Source organism: Rhinolophus sinicus, chromosome 5, assembly GCF_057876585.1.
Source record: "Rhinolophus sinicus isolate RSI-liver-muscle chromosome 5, RSI-T2T, whole genome shotgun sequence".
NCBI lineage: Eukaryota > Metazoa > Chordata > Mammalia > Chiroptera > Rhinolophidae > Rhinolophus > Rhinolophus sinicus.
Window position 1 is genome coordinate 5,599,578 of NC_142505.1, and position 21,776 is coordinate 5,621,353.

Sequence of the window (21,776 nt, forward strand, 5' to 3'; positions counted from 1 at the left end):
ACAAACTCCACGAGGACTGAGTTATCATAAAGGAAACTGAGAGATGCCCAAGTGACATCATACTTACTCATTGCCCCAGTCCAGGCGCACGGTGATGTGCCGCTTAACCTCCCGCACCTGATCCTGAGTCAGGTGACCAGACAGTAGCTGCCTTCGCAGGTCAATAAGCTCATTCATCACATGGCGTAGCTTGTAGAAAAGATCTACTTTGTGTTTCTGAAAGGGCATTTTTGGTGTTGGGTGAAATAAAAAAGGGATATGGAAAGGGAATGAAAAAAGAAAGAGAAATAGTTAAACTATGAGAAGTGCTCATTTCTCTGAACCTCTAAAAAAGGCAATGTAAAGAGGAGCTTATTTAAGAATCTTAAAGCAAAGTCCTTTGTTTGTACCATCTAAATAGCTCTACATAGCGACATCTAACAAGTAATATAATTGATCTGGATCATGCAGAGTACTTTTTATCTCTACTCCATCCTGCATGACTCATTTTCCAGTTAATCAAAGCTACTAAACTTAATCAGAACAGAAAGTTACACGGGCGCCTACAGCTGTTTTCTGTGACAGAAGTTCTATGCCTGTTCACAAGAGTCCAACCATCCAGCAGCTCTCTGGTTTACCCAAGAGGGATACTCAAGGTGGAGAGAGAATCACTTGCCCTACTTTGAAGGAACTAAGGTTTCAACAAAAAGCCAAAGTCTCTGGAGTGACATTCACTCCAGGTTTCCAGGCCTCATCTAACTTGAATTAGCTTTTGTAAACAGTGTGTGTCCCTATTATCATAAATTTCTACTCTTTTCAGTTTTACAAAACGTGTCATCTTATAAGAGTTAAGTGAAAACCTCTTAATTAACTTAATGATGGCCATCATAGTGGCTTTATATTTACAAGTAAAAAAATGTAAATGTAAGTGCCATGACAGTAGATGCTTGAGCAAAAAGACGTACTTAAGAATATAGATTTTAAAACTAAAGTCCTATTTGCTCACAAGTGAAATCTTGACTTTGGAATATTTAGGTTTCTGTTTCTGAATAGAGAAGCATAATTGTGTACAATAATTAAAATTCTTGGAATGTAACTTATCTATAAAGAATGCTTTTAAAGACAGATCAACCTATATAGTATAGTGTTAGTAAAGTCTCTATCTGAAATTTCCCCAAAAAAGACACTTGACAAAATAAACCTGATTCAAGTTATTATAAATAAAATTCATTATAAAACAAATTACAAACCCGCAGAATCAGCTAATGTTCTTAGGAGGCAGTGATCTTACAATTAAAATGTTCAAAACATCATAGTACTGAAAACAATCATCTACTGGAGCATTAGACTTCTAAAGGTCACCTTAAAGAGAAATTATTAACTAGACGACCTCAGGAACCAAGCACTCTAACTACAACATTCAATGGCATTCTGTCCCTTCTTCAGTCAATAAACGTGCGTAGAAAAGCTAAGCACCGTGGTGGTACACAATGCTGGCAGAAGGGCAGAACTTAACAAATTCTTACCAGCTCAAAAAGCAACAAGGCCTAAGCAAATTGCATCATCCGGCAAACTGAGATCTTAAAGTGAAACACTAAAGCCAATGTGGTTTTGATAAACCAGGACTACCTGCCTAAGTTTAAAATAGAAAGTTAGAATTATTCTTTTCCCATCGAACCACACACAGTAATCCACTGTACACACACGAGCATTTACTCATGGAGCACCTGCTGAGTGCTATCACTTCGTTGTCATCCAAAGGCCCTACTCCCATGATGCTTTCACTCTAGAGAGCAGAGACAGACCACAGGAGAATAAACAAATAATGGTGGTGATTGGTACTAAGAAAAAAATTAAAGCAGAATAGGAACAAGCCAAGGGTGGGTTGGCTGGGACGTGGGAGGAGGTACTGCTTCAGGTAGGGTGCTCAGGGAAAGGCTTCTTTGGGAACTGAATTGTGGGTAGAAACATGACTAAGGTGACAGCATTTGGGAAAACTGGGGAAGTTTTAGAGGAATGAAAAAACAGCAAGAGCAAATGGCTCGATGTGGACGTGGACTTGGCATGTTCATGGAGAACAGAGGTCCGGACACCTGGAGCAAAGGGAACACGGGGGAGAACAGTGATGATGTGCTCAGAGAGGCAACAGGCGCCACACTAGGTCGGCCTCTGCAAACCGGGGGAAGGGCTCGGCTTGTACTCCAAGCAAGAGAGAAAGCCACTGGACATTTGCAGCAAAGAGTGATGTGATATGACTTAAGTCTTGAAAGCATCACTCTGAGTGCTCTGTTGAGAGTCAACCATGAAAAGCAAAAAGGAAAGCAGGGATTCCAGTCAGGGGGCTGTTCATCGCAATGATGCACAGGATGGCTGACTGGATGAAAGTAAGAAGGTGATGATAAACATTTCAGGGTCTAGAATCCTGACATGTTTTGTAGGTAGAGCTGTCAGGACCTGCTGATCCTGAAATTAGAGGTGAGCTGTTAATCGAGTCAAGGATCACTTTTTGTCCCGGTCTGGGGAGCACATCTCAAAGAGGGAAGCAAGGTTTAATTTGGACATTCTAACTTGACATTGACTTCCAACCTTTAGAGGTTAGGAAAGTGAGGAGAATCTAGCAGAGGGAACTGTAAGAGCTTAAGTAGTGAGGGGAGAGGAAAAGCAAGAGTATTGAAAACGGGGTTTTAAGGAAGACTTTGTCAAATGCAATGAGAGGTTACATAAAATATAAACTGAGAATTGGCCACTGGATTGGGCATTGCGGTGGTTATCACTGACCTCTACAAGGGCAGTTTTGATGGAATGGAGTGAGTTCAAGAGAGAACGGAACATGGATAGATTTAGAGGACCTATGTTAAGTGAAACAAGTCAGACAGAGAAAGATAATCATATGATTTCACTTATATTTGGAATTTTAAAAAAGAAAAAAAGAGACTCAGAAACAGATCAAAGAGGAGAGGAGTGGGGCATGGGTGAAGGGGAATCTAGTCAATAATATTGTGATAACTTTGCACAGTGACAGATGGTACTAGACTTAGTGTGGTGACCATATCGTACGATATATGGATGTTGAATCACTATATTGTACACCTGAAACTATACTTTTTTTTAAGAGGAGGGAATGAAGACAGAGCATAGACAACTCTTTTGTAAAATTTTCAATAATTGGAAGCAAAGAAATGGGGTAGCAAAACAGAGCTGCGTGATCAAGGGACAAAATTTCAGGCTATTTGGATGCTGAAGGGAACAATCTAGTAAACAGAAAAAAAAAACACAGGATGATGCAGGTGTTAAATCTTTGAGTAGCCCAGAAGATCTACATCCCAGGTCAAAATGGGTATCCATCCTATTCGCTTAGGCTGGATACTCTATAATTATATAGTCACAGCAAAGGAAAGGCATAGACTATGGATAGTGACAAAGGTAGCTGGGAGATTTGGTGAAAGGAGAACTCAATTTTTCCTCTGGTTGCTTTAGTCTCAAGGAAATAAAAAGCAAGGTCATCAGCAGAGAGTGAGGGGAGTGGGAGTGGGTGTTAGAGGTTTGAAAATGGAGAAGACGTACAAGTTCCATAGGGAGTGGCAACACAAATCAGCAGGGGAAATAGAAATAGTTCAACTGCCAGATGGTTTTGAGATTTGTGAACATTAATTAAAAGTTTGCATATTATTTTAAGCCAAGTACATTTGACCCTTCAGCAACATGGGTTTAAACTATGCAAGTCCACTTATACAGGGATTTTTTTTTTTTTTTTCAATAAATAGCTATACTGTTTTCAATCTGTGGTTGGGAGTCTGTGGATGCAAAGAGCTGGCTGTATGCATTGGTCTGAGCCACTTCATACTGGGGACTTGAGCATCCGCAGATTTTGGTATCCATGGGGAGTCCTGGAACCCATCCTCTGCAGACACTGAGGGACAAATGTTTTGGGGGAGTCAAAAGTTATACATGAATTTCGACTGTGCTGGGTGTCCGCACCCCTAACCCCTGTGTTGTTTAGGGGCCAACTATAATGTACATTGATACTGAAATATCACATATACATGTGTATATATATGTGTATGTGTGTATACATACATACAATGTGCACGTGCACATACATGCAATATTTATGCAACACATACATGCACACACACACACACACACATATATATATATATATATATATATATATATATATAATATCCATGCAAGACTATACTAATATAGTCTGCTAAGGCATTATACAGTTGTTGTGTTTAATCAAGAGTTTCTAACAGATTACATTTTCCAAAGATGACTACGATATCGCCCATCCCAAGTGATCTTCTGCAAAAACATGACCTTGACACCCCTCCAAAGAAGGTGGAGTCTATTTCTTCACATCCTCGAATCTGGGCCAGCCGTGAGACGGCTCTGACCAATCGGACAGGACAACGTAGGCGAGGCTAGGTTCTAGGTGTAGCTCTTAACTGGTCTGGCAGCTTCTGCTTCTTGCTCTCAGAATACAGCTTCTTGGAAGGTTCCCTCTCAGAACCCAGCTGCCGTGTTGTGAAAAGCCCGAGCTGCAGGGCGAGGCCACAAATAGACACTCCAGGAAGCAGTCCATCTTAGATGCCATGCCTACCCAGCCAAGCCTTCACAGGACTACAGCTCCTACCAATATCTGACTGCAACAGAATGATGAAACCCTATGTGAAAACTGCCCAACCGAGCTCACTCTATCCAGAGAAGAATACAATATAATCAATAGTTGTTTTAAGCCACTAAGCTGTAGGTAGTTTATGTAGAGAACTGTACAGTCTTTTTTCCCAATAGAAAAATCAGTTACAATTTCTAGTTATAAAGCTAGGAATACTAACCCTGTACTAAGAACACAGTGGATCATACAGTGAGACAGCAGGACTATTATTACAATCAGTGTGGTGCTAATTCCTTTTTCCAGGCCAACCGAATGACCTCTTTGACCAGAGACCCTAACACTAGAGACTCCACCAGCATTGCTCACACCACACTACACTCTTGGTATTAGTAACACAAGAGAGCACACACCATTCAAGGGGAGCAACCTGAGCAACTGGCACCAGAGCACACGATTTCCCTGGATCACTTGACGCCCAGAACAGCTGAATATCCCACTCAGGCTGAACAATCCTCTTCTACTAAGGCCTGTTCCACAATAGATTAAAATAACAATATGATTAGACTGGCGGTAAGGTTTAGCTTTCCTATATAATCATCCTTAGTTCCCGTCACTGCTAAAAGAAAAGCAGGAAATTTAAAAAAAAAGAGAGAGAAAAAAAAATCTGTAGCCCATCTTAGCAACACATTCAGCCTCTCCAAAAGCTCTACAGTCTACTATTTGTCAAGAACAGTCACAGAATATTTGAAAAGTATATTGAAGTGTCAGTAGAAACTATAAACTTAACTACTTTGCAAAGACATGCCAACTAGAATTTGCCTCCGTATTGTGAAAGAATCCCTGGAACTCTGCAGAAAAAATGTGAGGTTTAATACCACTGATTTAAAAAGTATTCTTACTAAGCTGCTTGTAACCCAATGTGGGAAGAAAGGCTGCGCTGCGATGGTGCCTCTGAGTCAGTAAATGAGCAAAGCTGTAGTACAGTATCCATCAGAAAGTATGTGATCTTTATCTTTAAACTACATATGCATCAAGATATGCTAATATGATTATAAAAGATCTAATTCAAAGAAAATTACATCAAAAGTATTGCTCTCCTCAGAGAACAACTGTCCTGCCATGAGTACTAAAAACTTTAGATGAGAATCAATGTAATGGAAGTTAAACATTACATCTAAAGTTCACATTGTTACGGGAAGATTCCTAGCTCGCTCCCCATTTTACCTATCTCTTACTTTTGAAAACTCATTTTTTTTATAGGTAGATGGTTTATTTTCTCATTTTATTTCTTATTAATAAAGTAACCATTATGAACTTGAGTTTATTCAACCTTCTCCATTATTCCTTTTTTTAATTGCTATTAATGTATTCTTTTACCATAAGTTAATCTCTAATCCTCTTCAAAATGTTTATATTATCCCCCAAAGCTTTAGGACTCATCCCAGTATAATATAAAAATATCTAACTGTAGTACTTGCAACCCTAATGACCTTTCTGCTACAAATATCTTTAAGCCCAGGAATTTAAACTTTCCTTTTAGGTTGTTGAACAACATAGTTTGCAAAGGCTTGAAACTGGGTTTAAAAGAGAAAATTCTGTAAAACAAAACAGTATCTAAATCCAAGGCTATTTCACACTGATCTTCAAGCACATATTTGCAAGAAATAAAAATGCAAAGAAGCAATGTGAAAATCCACGCAATGCAATATATAGATAAGATGATGGAGCAAAGAAATGTGCACTTGAAACCTACATAATTTTACTAACCAGTGTCATCTCAATGAATTTAATAAAAAATTCCTTTTAAACTGTTCCCTAATATGGGCTTGTGCCTAAACAATCTATTTGCTTGGCATAAATACTTACTTACTCCTCCACCTCTGAGGGGCCAGCACTCTACTCTCAACACAAACACATTCTCCCTCACAGACTTGTTTTTAACCAAAATAACACCTTTTAGAACTTTGACCCTCTTTTACAACACAAATATTTGCAGGAGAACTGAGACTTTTAAAACTCTTTCTTAGTTTAAGTAAGCTGATTATACTCTTCTCCCTAAAGCAGATAAGAACCTTAACAAGAAGGGAACAAACCAACTGAAAGGTAGGAAAATTAGTGATGTGAAAACTGGAGGCTGCAGTTGGGGATGCTAATTAAGGGAACTGTTCATAATTCTGAGCAGGGCGGGCTTACCTAGCAGTGAGCCGCAGATCGCTGAGGCATTCTCAGGCTCAGTCTGCCCTTCTACACAAGACAGAACAAACTTCTACTCAAAGACAGTACTTAATCTGTCTGTCTCCCTTAGGCACCTCTTCTTAGATACGAAGACCAATAAGAAGGCAGCCTCAATCCTCCCCATGTACAATTATCCCCTCCTCCAAACGTTAAAGATGAAAGCTGGAAAGTAGGTAACTTGGCAGAAAATAAGACTGAAAACGAAGTCCTAGGGACAGGGTGGGCTGACAGGTGGGGAGGGTGGGAGGACAGGAAGGCAATCAATACGAATCAAGTCCCTTATCTGTCAAGAAGGCTCTGGGACTGGTGGTACCAGGAACCTCTGAAGATGTATATGTTATGCATGTGCGTATGGTGGGTCAAGAAGGTGCGCGTGGGAAATGGCAAGAGGAGAACTGGTTAAAACGTCTTTTAAAAGACTGCAAGACCTTCAGATCATTACCCCTACTCCATGCTGCCAGGCTTTCGCCATCTGATAGCTTTCTCCACGTTACTGTTTACTCTCCGCAGAGGTTAAAATGGGGTCTATACATTGGAGGGCATCAAATAGAGCTGATGATGTTAAAACAGAAAAATTAAGTTAAAGACCATGTAGTAAATGATGGGTGCCTTTCCCACATTGAGCTTCCAAAGTGTTAGCCAGGCTTATACTTTCCAAGGAAGGAGAATGGAGGATTCCTCACTGGGAACACTCATCCCAGAAATACTGACAGTTGCTTTCCTTCCCCCGTGAAAAGCTAGGCCTTCTTCTTATCACTCTAGTAATGTCCACTAGTTAGTAAATACTAACCCCAATCACAGAACTTTGTCAACATTTTAATGCTTCATTCTTAAATATGAATAGAAAATACCATCATATAATAAAGAAAGATTCCATCATAGAGATTCCAACCTGAAGGAAAGAGACCAAAACAATCAGAAAATGGAAATTAAAGGAAACAGAAATAATGTAAGAAAATTTCAAAGAAACAATATTTTTAGAGACTACAGAGATTATATAGCATACTCATGAAATAAGAACAGAATATAATCGAAAAAAAGAAAAAGATCCAGAGCCTAAAGAGCTTTCAGAAGTTAAAAATAGGATAGCTATAATTTAAAACACAATTCAGTAAAAATGATACACTAGAAAGTTGAAGAATTCTACCAGAAAGTAGAACAAAGAGGTGAACACACAATGTGATATGTAGATGATGTGTTACAGAATTGTACACTTGAAACCTATGTAACTTTATGAACCACTGTCACCCCAATAAACTTTAATTTTAAAAAAAAGAAAAAGTACCTTTTAAAAAACATTTTGATGTTTATAATTTAATGATTGAAAAATAAAATCAATATTTCCATTTTCTAGGGAAAAAAAGTAATACAATGTATAAATGGGGGAGAAAATATTAAAAAATTAATGAACCATTCTGAGATGTATAATTCTAATAAAAGTTATAAAAAGAGAGAACTGTGAAAACAGGGAAAACTGTCAAAGAATACAATAAATGTCCCAGAACTAAAGGAAATGAGTTTCTAGGTTGACAGAACTCACAGAGTAGCCAGCATAATCAATGAAAAACGATACAACTAAGACACTTAACTAAAATTGAGGGAAACTGGGGACAAAGAGATGATACTAAAATTTTTCATGGAAAACAACTTCTCAATAAGAGCCAAGAACTAGAATGACACTGGACTTCTCAACAGCAACACTGGTAACTAGAAAATAATGAAGCAATGCTTGAAAACTTCTGAACTTTACTTGTAACCAAGAATATTATGTAAAGCCGAATTACCAATAAAGGGTAAACTAAAGACATTCCAAATATGCAAAATCTCAAAAGAAAAAATTTCTCCCACATACTTTTCTCAGGAAGCTATGGAGAAAGTGATTCATCAAACAAGGAAGTAAACTAAGAATTAAGATGACACTGGTTTAACCCAAGAGACAAGTGGAACTGGGAGAGGGGCAGAGAAAATTCTCAGGCCAGATTGACACAAGAGGTTTCAGGGTTTCATACAGAATATCGCTGAGAAAAAAATTAAACTGGTAAAATACCCACAATGTTTGAACAGACTCACAGGAGCTTTTCATGGCTGCCAGAAGGTTAGAATATACAAAACAGAGGAACAAAACAAATGAAAAAAGAAAAAATGTTAACTATTAAAAAAACAAAGTTACACAAGAAAGAAATGTAACTTTAGTTCACTATGCAGCTCAAATATGAAATTAGTTACATAGGCATTGCAGCAACTGCATATTGATTTAACAAAAAAACGGTGATATAACGATTTTGGAAGTATTGAACAAAGGGAAGAGTATATATGTACAAAGAAAAACATTCAGAGCTTAATTCTTATCTTCTCGTTTTACTGGCAGAAAACAGCAATCAATGATCTGACACAACTTCTGATAAAAGTGAAATAAGAAAGTGCCAAAGCAGAACTGTATTTGAACATCAAGAAGACAAAAATCATGACTGCAGAAGAAATACTTTAACATGGACAATAAAATATATGGAAACTGTTAAAAAGAGTTTGCTTACCCTGATTCAGTCATCAATTCAAAAGGAGAATGCAGCCAAGAAACCAAGGGAAGGCTGAGACTCAGAAGGGCAGCAAGGTTAGAATTAGGAAGATCATTAAGAGCAAAGATTTATCATCAGAGACCAAAGCTAAGATCATCCACACCCTCATATTCCCAATTATTATGTACGCATGTGAAAGTTGGACAGTGAGGAAGGCTGACAGGAAAAAAACTGCTTCACTTGAAATAATGGTATTGGAGGACAGCTCTGTGGATACCCTGGACTGCCAGAAAAATAAACAAGTGGATCCTAGAGCAAAGTAAGCCTGAACTATCACTGGATGCAAAAATGACAAAACTTCAGGCACATCATGAGAAGGCAGGGTTCTTTGGAAAAGATAAGAATACTGCGAAATACAGAAGGCAGCAGCAAAAGAGGAAGACCAAATATGAGACAGACTGATTCCATAAAAGAAGCCCTAGGCCTGAGTCTACAGGAGCTGAGCATGGTGGTTAAACACAGGACGTTGTGCATATTACTCATTCATGGGTTGCCAAGAGTCAGAACCAACTTGACATGTAACACATATATATATATAATAGAAGATCATGAAATGAGCCCTAAAATTTAAAAAAAAGAGGCTTCCAGTTAAGATGCCAGAGTAAGTAAACACTGTCCTTGCCTTCTCTCACGACCACATCAAAATTACAACTAAACTACCAAATAACCATTATTGAGAATCGTCTGACATCTAGCTGAACAAACATTATTGAGAATCACCTGAACTCTAGCTGAACATAACTGAGGATGTACAGAAGCCATGTGGAGACTGGTAGGAGGGGCACAGACTTAGACAGGTTGGTCCCATACCCATATGTGGCAGTTAAAAATCAGGAGGGCTATATCAGCTGTGGAGGTTCCCCTGAGGAGCAAGGGGTGCCAGCCCTACACCATGCTTCCCAACCCAGGGTCCCAGTGCTAGGGAGAGAAGTCCCCATAACTTCTGGCTGTAGAAACCAGCAGGCATTGTTGCTGAGTGAGACAGAGGGCTGCTGGAGTCCCAGACATTTCTCTTAAAGGGTCCACACACAGACTTACTCATTTACGAACACTGGCTTCAAGTTCCAGCACTGGGACAGCAGCTCACATGGTGCCAGGGACATACAGAGTAGAACTGAACTGTCTGGCTTCATGGTGAGGGCTGGAGGGGCAATTTTCTCCCAGACAGAAGTGCTAAAAGAATCCATTGTTTCTTTGTTGAGCCTTCCCCCCTCCTGGTGTGCAGACAAAGGCAGCAGTCATATGTGAATCTCCACCAACCTGGCTAACACTGTTTGCCCCATGCTGATGATTCCTTGAGACCTTGCCCCACCCAACTTGTGGACATACAGAAGCCACTTCCAGTAGCTTTTCCATACAAACGGCCTGTCTTGACTCATGCTTTGGACTTTCCTAAAATCTCTCAAAGGTTCATATAAACCAAACAACCAGTATCTGGTCTCTGCATGCCATATACCTCGTGCTGAGAAGCCCCATGCCCGGCACTAGCAACAACCAGCCTCAGTTTGCAGCTTGGCATCTCCGTGGTATATCCAAGCCCAGCACAGTGGTTACCATCTGTGGGCTGCTTTGTGGCTCATGCCAGGGGGCCGCAGGCAGGGCACAGGTTGCAGCTGAACTGGGCCTGCACTGGCGCCTCTCCCAGGAGACCCTGGGGCCAGCATTCCTGGTGGTCAGCTTCACACCAAGCCAGAGCATCACCCATCTGTCTCCGCGGACAACACACCCAAAGGGCAGGCTGCGCAGTCACCAGAGCCCTGCTAAAGTGAATAATGCTCCACAGGGTCAGCCCCGGCACAACAGTTCCTCCACTGTTGTAACAGCCAGCCCTCACAACCAATCAGCCAGAGGGTCAATCCCTCCCACTGACATGCAAATAGCAACCAAAGCTCAACTACAACAGGAGGTCACATATAACTCACACAAGGGACACACCTGGAGCACCTGGCTCAAGTGACCACTGGGTCCCACAGGACCCCTACCTACCACATAAGGCCATTCTATTAAGACCGGGAGACATAGCAGCTCTGTCTAATATATAGAAACACAGGGAGGCAGCCAAAATGGACAGAAAAAGAAACATGTCCCAAATGAAAGAACAGAATAAGGCTCCAGAAAAAGAACTAAACAAAATGGAGATAAGCAATCTACTGGATGCAGAGTTCGAAACACTAGTTATAAGGATACTCAATGATCTCAGTGAGAACTTCAACAAAGATATAAGAAACATAAAAATGCAGATAGGGGGCTGGCCCAGTGGCTCAGGCGGTTGGAGCTCCATGCTCCTAACGTTGAAGGCTGCCAGTTCGATTCCCACAAGGGCCAGTGCCAGATGGCTCAGTTGGTTGGAGCATAGGCTCTCAACCACAAGGTTGCGGGTTCGACTCCTCGACTCCCACAAAGGATGGTGGGCTGCGCCCCCTGTAACTAACAACGGCAACTGGACCTGAAGCTGAGCTGTGTCCTCCACAACTAAGATTGAAAGGACAACTTGACTTGGAAAAGTTCCAGAAGTACACACTGTTCCCCAATACAGTCCTGTTCCCCTTCCCCAATAAAATCTTAAAAAAAAAAAAAAATAGGGTTTAAAAAAATGCAGATAGAAAACATAAAAAGAACCTGTCAGAAATGGAAAATTCAATAACTGACATAATACATTAGAGGGAATCAACAATAGATTAGATGAAGCAGAGATTTGAATTAGTGATTTGGAAAATAAGGTAACAGAAAACACCCAAACAGAACAGGAAAAAATAAACAAACAATATTTTATTTTACTTTTATTATATTTTTATTTTTATTTTATTACATTATTATTTAAATATAAAATATAAAATGTTATATTTTATATTTTTATAATAATATTATTATTTATTAACAGTTTAAAGGGCATAAGTGATAACATCAAGCATACCAATATTTGTATCACTGGGGGACCAGAAGGAAAAGAGAGCAAGCAAAAAACTGAAAACCTATTTGAAGAAATAATGACAAAAAACTTTCTTAACCTGTCAAAGGAAATAGACATACAGCCCCAGGAAGCATAGAGTCCCATTCAGGATAAACCCAAAAGGCCCACACCAAGGTACATCATAATTAAAAATGCCAAAAGTTAAAGACAAAGAGAGAACCTTAAAAGCAGCAAGAGAAAAAAGCAGATAATTACCTACAAGTGAGCTCCCATAGGACTCCCATCAGCTGTCAGCTAATTTCTCAACAGGAACTTTGCAGGCCAGAAAGGATTGGCACAAAATATTCAAAGTGATAAAAATCAAGGGCCTACAACCAACATTACCCAGCAAGGTTATCATTTAGAATCGAAGGACAAAGAGCTTCTCAGAGAAGAAAAAGCTAAAGGAGTTCATCACCCCCAGTATTAGAAGGAATGTTAGAGGGACTTCATTAAGAAGATCAAAAATATGAATAATAGGGGCAGATGGGTGGCTCAGTTGGTTAGCGCGTGAGTTCTGGGCAACAGGGTTGCCAGTTCAATTCCCACATGGGCCAGTAAGCTGCGCCCTCCACAACTAGAATGAAGACAATGAGCTGCTGCTGAGCTGCCGCTGAGCTGCCACTGAGCTCCCAGGCAGCCAGATGGCTCAATTGGTTGGAGTGCGTGCTCTCAACCACAAGGATGCTGGTTCGACTCCCACAAGGGATAGTGGGCTGTGACCCCTGCAACTAAGATTGAACAACAGCAACTGGACTTGGAGCTGAGCTGAGCCCTCCACAACTAAGACTGAAAGGACAACAACTTTTTGGAGCTGACGGGTCCTGGGAAAAACACAGTTCCCCAATAAAGTCCTGGAAATACACACTGTTCCCCAATAAAGTCCTGTTCTGCTTCCCCAATAAAATCTTTAAAAAAAAATACATATAAATAATAAAATGGCAATAACTACATATCTATCAACAATTACTTTAAATGAAATGAATTAAATGCTCCAATCAAAAGACATAAGGTGGCTGAATAGGTAAGAAAACAAGATGCTGTATGCTGCCTACAAGAGAATAATTTCAGATTGAAAGAAACACACAGACTGAAAGTAAAGGGATGGAAAAAGACATTTCATGAAAATGGAAACAAAACAAAACAAAAGCTGAAGTAGCAATACTTATACCAGACAAATAGACTTTAAAACAAAGGCTATAACTAGAGACAAAGAAGGACCCAGTAATCCCACTTCTGGGTATTTATCCGGTTCAATTCCCACATGGGCCAGTGAAAACACTACTTCAAAGGGACACGTGAATCCATATGTTCATTTCAGTATTATTTACAACAGCCAAGAGATGGAGGCAACCTGGGTGTCCATCAATGGATGAATGCATGAAGAAGAGGTGGTACATATATATACTGGACTCCTATTCAGCCACAAAAAAGAATGAAATCTTGCCATCTGCAACAACATGGATGGCTCTAGAGGGTATTGTGCTGAGTGCAGTAAGTCAAACAAAGACAACCATGTGATTTCACTTCCAAGTGAAATGTAAAGAACAAATTAATGAACAAATGAAACACAAACAAACTCAGATAAAAAGAACATTTTGAGGGTTGCCAGATGGGTGGAGGGTTGGGGAGATGGGTGAAAATGGGGGAGGAATTAAGAAGTACAAATTTGTAGTTCCAAAATAGTCACGGGGATGTAAAATAAAGTACGGCATAAGGAATACAGACAATAACATTGTAATAATTATGTATGCTGTCAGATGGGTACTAGATTTATCAGGTGATCACTTCTTAAGTTATATAAATGTCTAGTCACTATGTTGTGTACCTCAAACTAATATATTATTGTATGTCAACTGTAAATGAAAAATAAAATATTTTTAAAAAACAAGATATACACTAAAAGAATATTCTTAGAAACATGAAATTCAGAAGAAACAGCTAAGATAGCTGAATAACATGGGTGTGCAGTGAAGTCAGGAATTAGGAGAAGCAGACAGGGCCAAGCAGTACTTTTTTTCATTAAAAGGTGTAGTTGCCTTTAATATATGATTAAAAAGCCATGTATACATATGTCATTGATTTTTTTAAAGAGGAAATTATGTAACCCCTACCATAAAAGGCCGCTTCCATCCCCCACTCCAAGTGGGTTGCTCTGGGTGACAAAGTTAAGTGGAGTCTTAATCCAGTCTTCACTGTTGTTTATTACTTTAAATATTAACAGATGAAACCAGCCAAACCTACACTTATGCAATGATACCCTGTCAGAATCAACACAAAAGCTAGACCATTTATACATCTCATTCCCACAGTGGATGAGAAATGAAACACATTCCACAGCAGAGGAATGCCTTAGATAAAGCTTTGTCTCTTGACTACAGCATAACATCTGTCCGTTCACAGCTTTCACACTCTGGTGACAGTGTCTACAAGGCAGAAATGATAGCAGCTACCCTGCCAAGCAAGCCCCTTCCAGACATGAGTCACTGAGCTGCAGGGAAGAAGAGGAAACAGCAGAAGGTGCTCAGCCAAGTTATCTAGAGATGCACCATGAATAGTGCTTCTCAGAGGGCATGCGGAGGTTCCCTACTCAAGGGACTGTGCTAAATCCCACCCGTCTGCTCCAGCTCTTTTAAAGCACTGTGTCTTACCTACCAATACAAACACTCAAACAAAACAGCTGGGAACTTTAAACAGACACAAACTATTAGGTTGGTGCAAAAGTAATCGCAGTTTTTGCAATTATTTTTAACCTTTTAAACCGCAATTACTTATGCACCAACCTAATACTTCATTCCCTGCACCCAGCCCTTTACCATTTACCCCTCAAGTTTATCACCATTAAAAATAATCTATGTCAACAACAAAACAAACAATCCAATTAAAAAATGGGCAGAGGACCTGAACAGATACTTCTCCCAAGAAGACATACAAACAGCCAACAGATAGATGAAAAGATGCTGATGCTGAACTCCACTAGCTACATATTAGGGAAATGCAAATCAAAACCACAATGAAATACCACCTTACGCCTGTTAGAATGGCTATCATCAACAAGTAATAACAAGTGCTGGACATGCTGTGGAGAGAAAAGAACACTCATGCATTGCTGGTGGGAATGTAAACCGGTACAGCCACCACGGAAAGCAGTATAGAGGTCCCTCAAGAAATTAAGACTAGAGTTACCATATGACTCAGTAATCTCTCTACTGGGTATCTACGCCAAAAATCTGAAAGCATTTATCCATAAAGATATATGTACCACTATTTTTATTGCAACATTATTCACGGTGGCCAGGACACGGACAAAGTGTCCTTCAACAGATGATTGGATAAAGAAGACGTGGCACACATATAAAATGGAATATTACTCGGCAAGCAGAAAGGATGAAACACTGCCATTTGCCACATGGATGGATCTTGAGATTATCATGCTAAGCAAAATAAGTCAGACAGAAAAAGACGAGAACCATATGCTTTCACTCATATGTGGGATATAAAACTGAAAGCAACAAACAAACAAGACAAACAAACAAAAATTTATAGACACAGACAACAATATGGTGGTTACCAGAGGGAAAGGAGGATGAGGAGGAGGTAGAAAAGGGCAAAAGGGGTCAAATATATGGTGATGGAAGGAGAGCTGACTTTGGGTGATGAACGCACAATGCAATATATAGACGATAGATGATGTATTACAGAATTATACACTTGAAATCTACATAATTTTATTAACCAATGTCACCCCAATAAATTTAATACAAGGTCTGACAATTAAGTTCATGAATTTGTTGCAACAATCTTGCTGACTTTTTTTAGTATCAGAGGGATTATTCATTATGAATTTGTACCAACTGGACAGTTAACCAAGTTTACGATATGGAAGTGCTGAAAAGCCTGTGTGAAAAAGTTAGATGACCTGAACTTTTTGCCAACAATTCATGGCTCTTGCATCATGACAATGCACCAGCTCACATGGCACTCTCTATGAGGGAGTTTTTAGCCAGCAAACAAATAAGTGTATTGGAACACCCTCCCTACTCACCTGATCTGGCCCCCAATGGCTTCTTTCTTTACCTGAAGATAAAAGAAATATTGAAAGGAAGACATTTTGATGACATTCAGGACATCAAGGGTAATACAATGACAGCTCTGATGGCCATTCCAGAAAAAAATTCCAAAATTGCTTTGAATGGTGGACTAGGAGCTGGAGTTGGTGCATGGCTTCCCAAGGGGAGTACTTCAAAGGTGACCACAGTGATATTCAGCAATGAGGTTTGTGGCAATTTTTCTAGGATGAGTTCACGAATTTAACTGTCCTACCTCGTAAAACTTAAGAAAAACAACTGTGAGATTTATCCAGACCATCTCTTGCCATGTTACTACTGATCCTTGTTCTGGAGTTTCATAAATCTTGAATGCAGAGATAATATAGCATAGTGGGTACTGGCTCTGGATTCAGAATGCTTGGTTTTCTATCTGAACTCTGCCAACTATGGAGCCGTGGGCAAATTTACTAACCTTGGTGTGACTTTGGTTGTTTCATCTTTTTATTATAACAACGACTAAAAGCATCCACCTAGGTTTATTGGAGGGGTTAACTGTGCCTGGAACCTAGTAAGTGCTCTTACGTGTACTTATTACCGTACCAGATTCCTTGCCCTCCCTCCAAGGACATTCTGCTCTAGACCTGCCTCCCGAACATCACCAAGACTTCTACATGTGCTTCCAAACTATGACCGTGGCACCCTGGCCAGTGTACCACACCTGGCCCTCGGCCTTGAGTCTTAACACGTCCACATCCCTAATAATAATCCCTTCCAACCTCCTACAGGCAACCCCAGTCTTGACTGGTATCCTTCTGTTGCTTCATATTTTAACTACCTATGTATGTATCCCTCAAAAAGTATTGTTTAGCTTTGCCTGTTTTAAAATTTTTTGTATGAAATAATTGTTTAACTTTCTAATGAAATGAACTTTTACCTTTGGAGAATGTGCTACTCTGAAAAGGTAGACAGAAGCTATTTATATTTTTTCTTGAAAAATAACAGAAAAAATTAAGCATTACTAATATGAAGTCCTAGGCCTGACCCCATTGGTCTAACCCGACCCCTAGGCCTGACCACTACCAAACTGTTGCATCACAAAGCATAAAACCAAGAATTTAATTTTAAAGAAGTGTTTTTAATCAAGTTATTCTCATTACAAAATATATGGTTATAACCTTCTAAATACCTTAATTTTTTAATTCATACGTACCAGTGATGATACTATTGATGATACTTACTGAACAGAACACTGGTTTTAAACCACATAAAATTAGTTTTCTTATTTAATCTTTCTGATGTTTACATTTTAGTTGTATATATTTTATAATGCTTTAAATAACAATATACATGTCTACATATATAGTTTATAAGTGTGTGGGGGGGAGTGTGTTCAAAAAAACCTTTTAATGGTTATGATGCACAACGAAAATAGTTTGGAAACCACTATTCTAAATCACCTCTAACACAAACAAGCATAGCCAGCCTCATACATTGTTCAGTGTAGCCACCCTAACTCCTCACATTTTTTCTAATTTCCAGACTGGGACAGAAGATAGGAGAGAGAACTCCATTTCCTTCCATTAGCACAGCTCCATCTCTTTAACGAGAATCAGTAGAGTAAGGCTCACATGTAGTGATACACAGATGTGTTGCCTGGGAAAGGCTATCTGGCTCACTAGAAGATCCTCCAAGAGAATAATTATGTGGTAAACTCACAACTATCCATGGTGTGCTCCTGGCACTGAATATGATTTTGACCATGTCCCAGAGTTGAAAGGACTTCAGAATAACGGCCAACCCTAACAGAACTTCTCTATGGATTTGTTTATAAAAGCAGAATCCAAAGTAAACTATTCAAATCAATATGCTATTAAAATTATGCTGATAAATTTTAAAACCTAAACAAAATGGGTACATTTCTGGGAAAAAAATATAAAATGCCCAAACTATAACAAATAGAAATAGAAAAACAGAAGCTAAAGAAATTAAATGATAAACACTCGTAGGCTATGAAAAGATCCAAGCCTAGAATTCTACCAAATATTCAAAAGCTTTCTATCTTAATTTTTCCCCCAGAAAACAAGAAAAAAAAAGATGTCCAACTCATTTTATCAGAGTAGTAGAATCTTAATTTCCAAACTGAACTGAGAGTTTAAAAAAGAGAAATTATATACTCATTTCTTTTATAAACACAGATTCAAAAATTGTAAGTATAAGTGTTGTGGGCTGTATTGTGTGTCGTCCCCCCCACCCCACCCCAAATTCATATACTGAAACTCTGACCTCCAACATGACTGTATTTAGAGACAGGACCTTTAGGAGATAATTAAAATTAAATGACATCATAAGGGTAGGGCCTTAATCCCACAGGACTGGGGGCTTTATAAGAACAAGAGAGATCTCTCTCTCCACGCACATACAGAAAGAGGACATGTGTACACACAGCGAGATGGCAGCTGCCTACAAGCCAGGAAGAGAGCTCTTAGCAGAAACTGACCAGGCTGGCACCTTAATCTTAGACATTCAGACTCCAGAACTGTGACAAGATAAATGTCTGTTGTTTAAACCACCCAGTCTATGGTATTTTGTATGGCAGCCCAAACTAAGACAATTGGCTAATAAAAAATTGAATGAATCCAATGTATGTATATACATACATACAAGTGTGTGTGTATGTATAGACTGTGTGTATGCATGTGTATACATGCACACATACACATAAATTCAGTTTATCAGTGGAATGCAAGCATGGTTTAAGATTTTTTAAACTATCGAAGTAATTTACCACATAAATGATTAAATAAGAAAAATAACAAATATTTCAATGGTTACCAAAAACATGATAGAGCTCAGTATCTATTTATGAAAAGACAAACTTTTTGAAAACTGAAAGAGAGAGAGAGAGAAAAGAAAAAAAAAGAATTTCCGTATCTTGCTAAAAGCTATCTGTGGAAAACATTGTATTTTGCATCTGAAGAGAAACTTCAGATGCATTTCCTTTAAGATTAGTGTGTCAAGGGTTCTGAGGACCATCCCAGGTTCGGTGATTTGCTAGGAGGACTCATAGGACATAGCATATAGTCATATTCACAACTGAGATTAATTACACCACAAGATAATTTATAAAGCAAAATTAGCAAAGGGGAAAAGTACATGGGACAAAGTCCAGAGGAAACCAGGTCCAAGCTCCCAAGAGTCCTCTTCCTGTGGAGTAACACACTACACAGTTAATGCTTCCTGAATTGAACAGTGGCAACGTGTGAAGTGTTTCTATCGAGCAAGCTCAATAGAGACTCAGTGCCCAAGGTTTTTATTAGGGGCTGATTACATAGGTACCCTCTGCTTAGCACACAACAACAGTCCAGACTCCCAGAAGGAAAGCAAGTGTTCAACATAAACCATTTTGTTTGTATGAACAGTTTAGGAAACAATAAGCACTATTCAATTAGGGAATAGTGGGAACAATCCCGAAATCCAAGTTCCCAGATGTCAGCCATGCTTCAACCTTATAAGTAGGCCTTTCTAAGACTATCACTCTCAGGTCTGCTATATTAACTCTTGTCTGCACAATAGGAAACAATATGAGGAGGCTGAAAACCACAGTCACAGTTGAGAATAATCCTGGCCAATGAAATAAGGAAAGAAAACAAAATAAAAATTAAGAAAGAGAAGGGAAGAGACCAAATTGTTAGTTTCAAAGAAAACCAAACAAGAGATTTCAGAGTTGATGGATACAAGGTTAAAAAAAAAATCAATACAGTAATATTAATAAACTAAAAAATACAATTTTAAAATATGGCCCATTCACAATAGCAACAGAATCTATAAAGTGTCAAGGAAGTAACCTAATAAATTATACACAAAACTTCTAACGGAAAAAATTTAAAACTCCATTAAAGAATATTTTAAAAGGCTATGAGGCACAAACAGATATTTCACTGAAGAGAATATACATATGGCAAACAAGCATGTGAAAAGATATTCAACTTCATTAGCCATTAGGGCAATGCAAAGTAAAACCACAAGCTATCACTACACTCTTACTAAAATGGCTAAAAATAAAAAATAGTGACAACAACAAATGCTAGTGAAGATGCAGAGAAACTAGATACCTCATATATTACTAAAATGCAAAATGGTACAGTCACTTGAGAAAAGTAGTTTGGCAGTTTCTTATAAAACTAAACATACAATTACCATACAACTCAGCAATTGCACCTTGGGCATTTTACCCCCGAGAAACGGAAATTTATGCTCACACAAAAACCTGTAAAATGTTCGTAGCAATTTTACTTGTATATAGCCCCAAACCACAAACAACCCAGATGTCTTCAGCAAGTGAATGGAGTAACAAATTGTGGTACCTCCATAACCACGGAATTCTACTCTGCAATAAAAGGGAGCAAAGTATTGATACACACAGTGACTTGGACAGATATCCAGAAAATTATACTCAATGAAAAAAGCCAACCCCAAAACACTGTATTAAATAATGTATTGTCCCATTTATATAACATTCTTGCAATGACAAATTTTTAGAAATGGAGAACTTATCAGTTGTTGTCAAGAATTGAGGAGAGGTTGCAGGGGATGTGGGTGTGGTTATAAAAGGGCAACACCAAAGTCATGGACCTTGTATATGAACCTACATGTCTAATCACCACCATGGTCAAGTAAAATTGGATAGAATCACACACACACACACACACACACACACACACACACATACGAGTCTAAGCAAAACAGGGGAAATCTGAACAAGATCGGTGGATTGCATCAATGTCAGTCCCCTGGCTGTGATATTATCGTTTTGGAAGATACTATCATTGAGGGAGGCCGGCTAAAGGGTACATGAAATCTCTCTGTATTGTTTCTTACGACTGCTTGTGAATCTCTATCTCAAAAATAAAAAAATAATAATTAAAAATAAGAGAGACCATGAAATAAATGCTGATGCTTAGAATGATTTGATGTTGTAAATAAATTAAATATTCCCCCAAATTAATGCCTAAATTCAGAGCTATTTCACTACAAATTCCAGAAGATGTTTTTTATAAAGGAATTTTGCAAACTTCAATATAGTACTTACATGGACGAATTAAGGCCCATGAGTAGCTACATCAACTTTGGGAAAGAGAAGAAATAAGAAAAGACATGCCCTACTAAATATTAAGACTTACCTTATCGTATACTAAGACATACCACAAAGCCATTTTGATAAAAATTGGAACATTACAGACAACAAAAAGGAGAGCCCAGAAACAAACTGGTATGAGCAGCTGGTATACAGTAGAGATAACATTACAAATCGGTGGGGAATAAACAGCTTGATCAGTGGATAGTGCGGGGGAAACTGGCTTATCATA

General features: G+C 38.8%; 1 protein-coding gene across 10 annotated transcripts in view; it reads right to left on the minus strand.

Moving 5' to 3' along the window:
- DOCK3 (dedicator of cytokinesis 3) overlaps positions 1-21,776 on the minus strand; it is a 294,157-nt gene that overhangs the window by 176,984 nt on the left and 95,397 nt on the right. For 9 of the 10 annotated variants that reach the window (XM_074312252.2, XM_074312255.2, XM_074312249.2 and 6 more), the window contains one exon: positions 68-216. The exons of the other annotated variant lie outside the window; for it this stretch is intronic. In XM_074312252.2, coding sequence (XP_074168353.1) covers positions 68-216 — 149 coding nt within the window. The remainder of the gene's footprint in view (positions 1-67; positions 217-21,776) is intronic. 10 annotated transcript variants of the gene reach the window in all.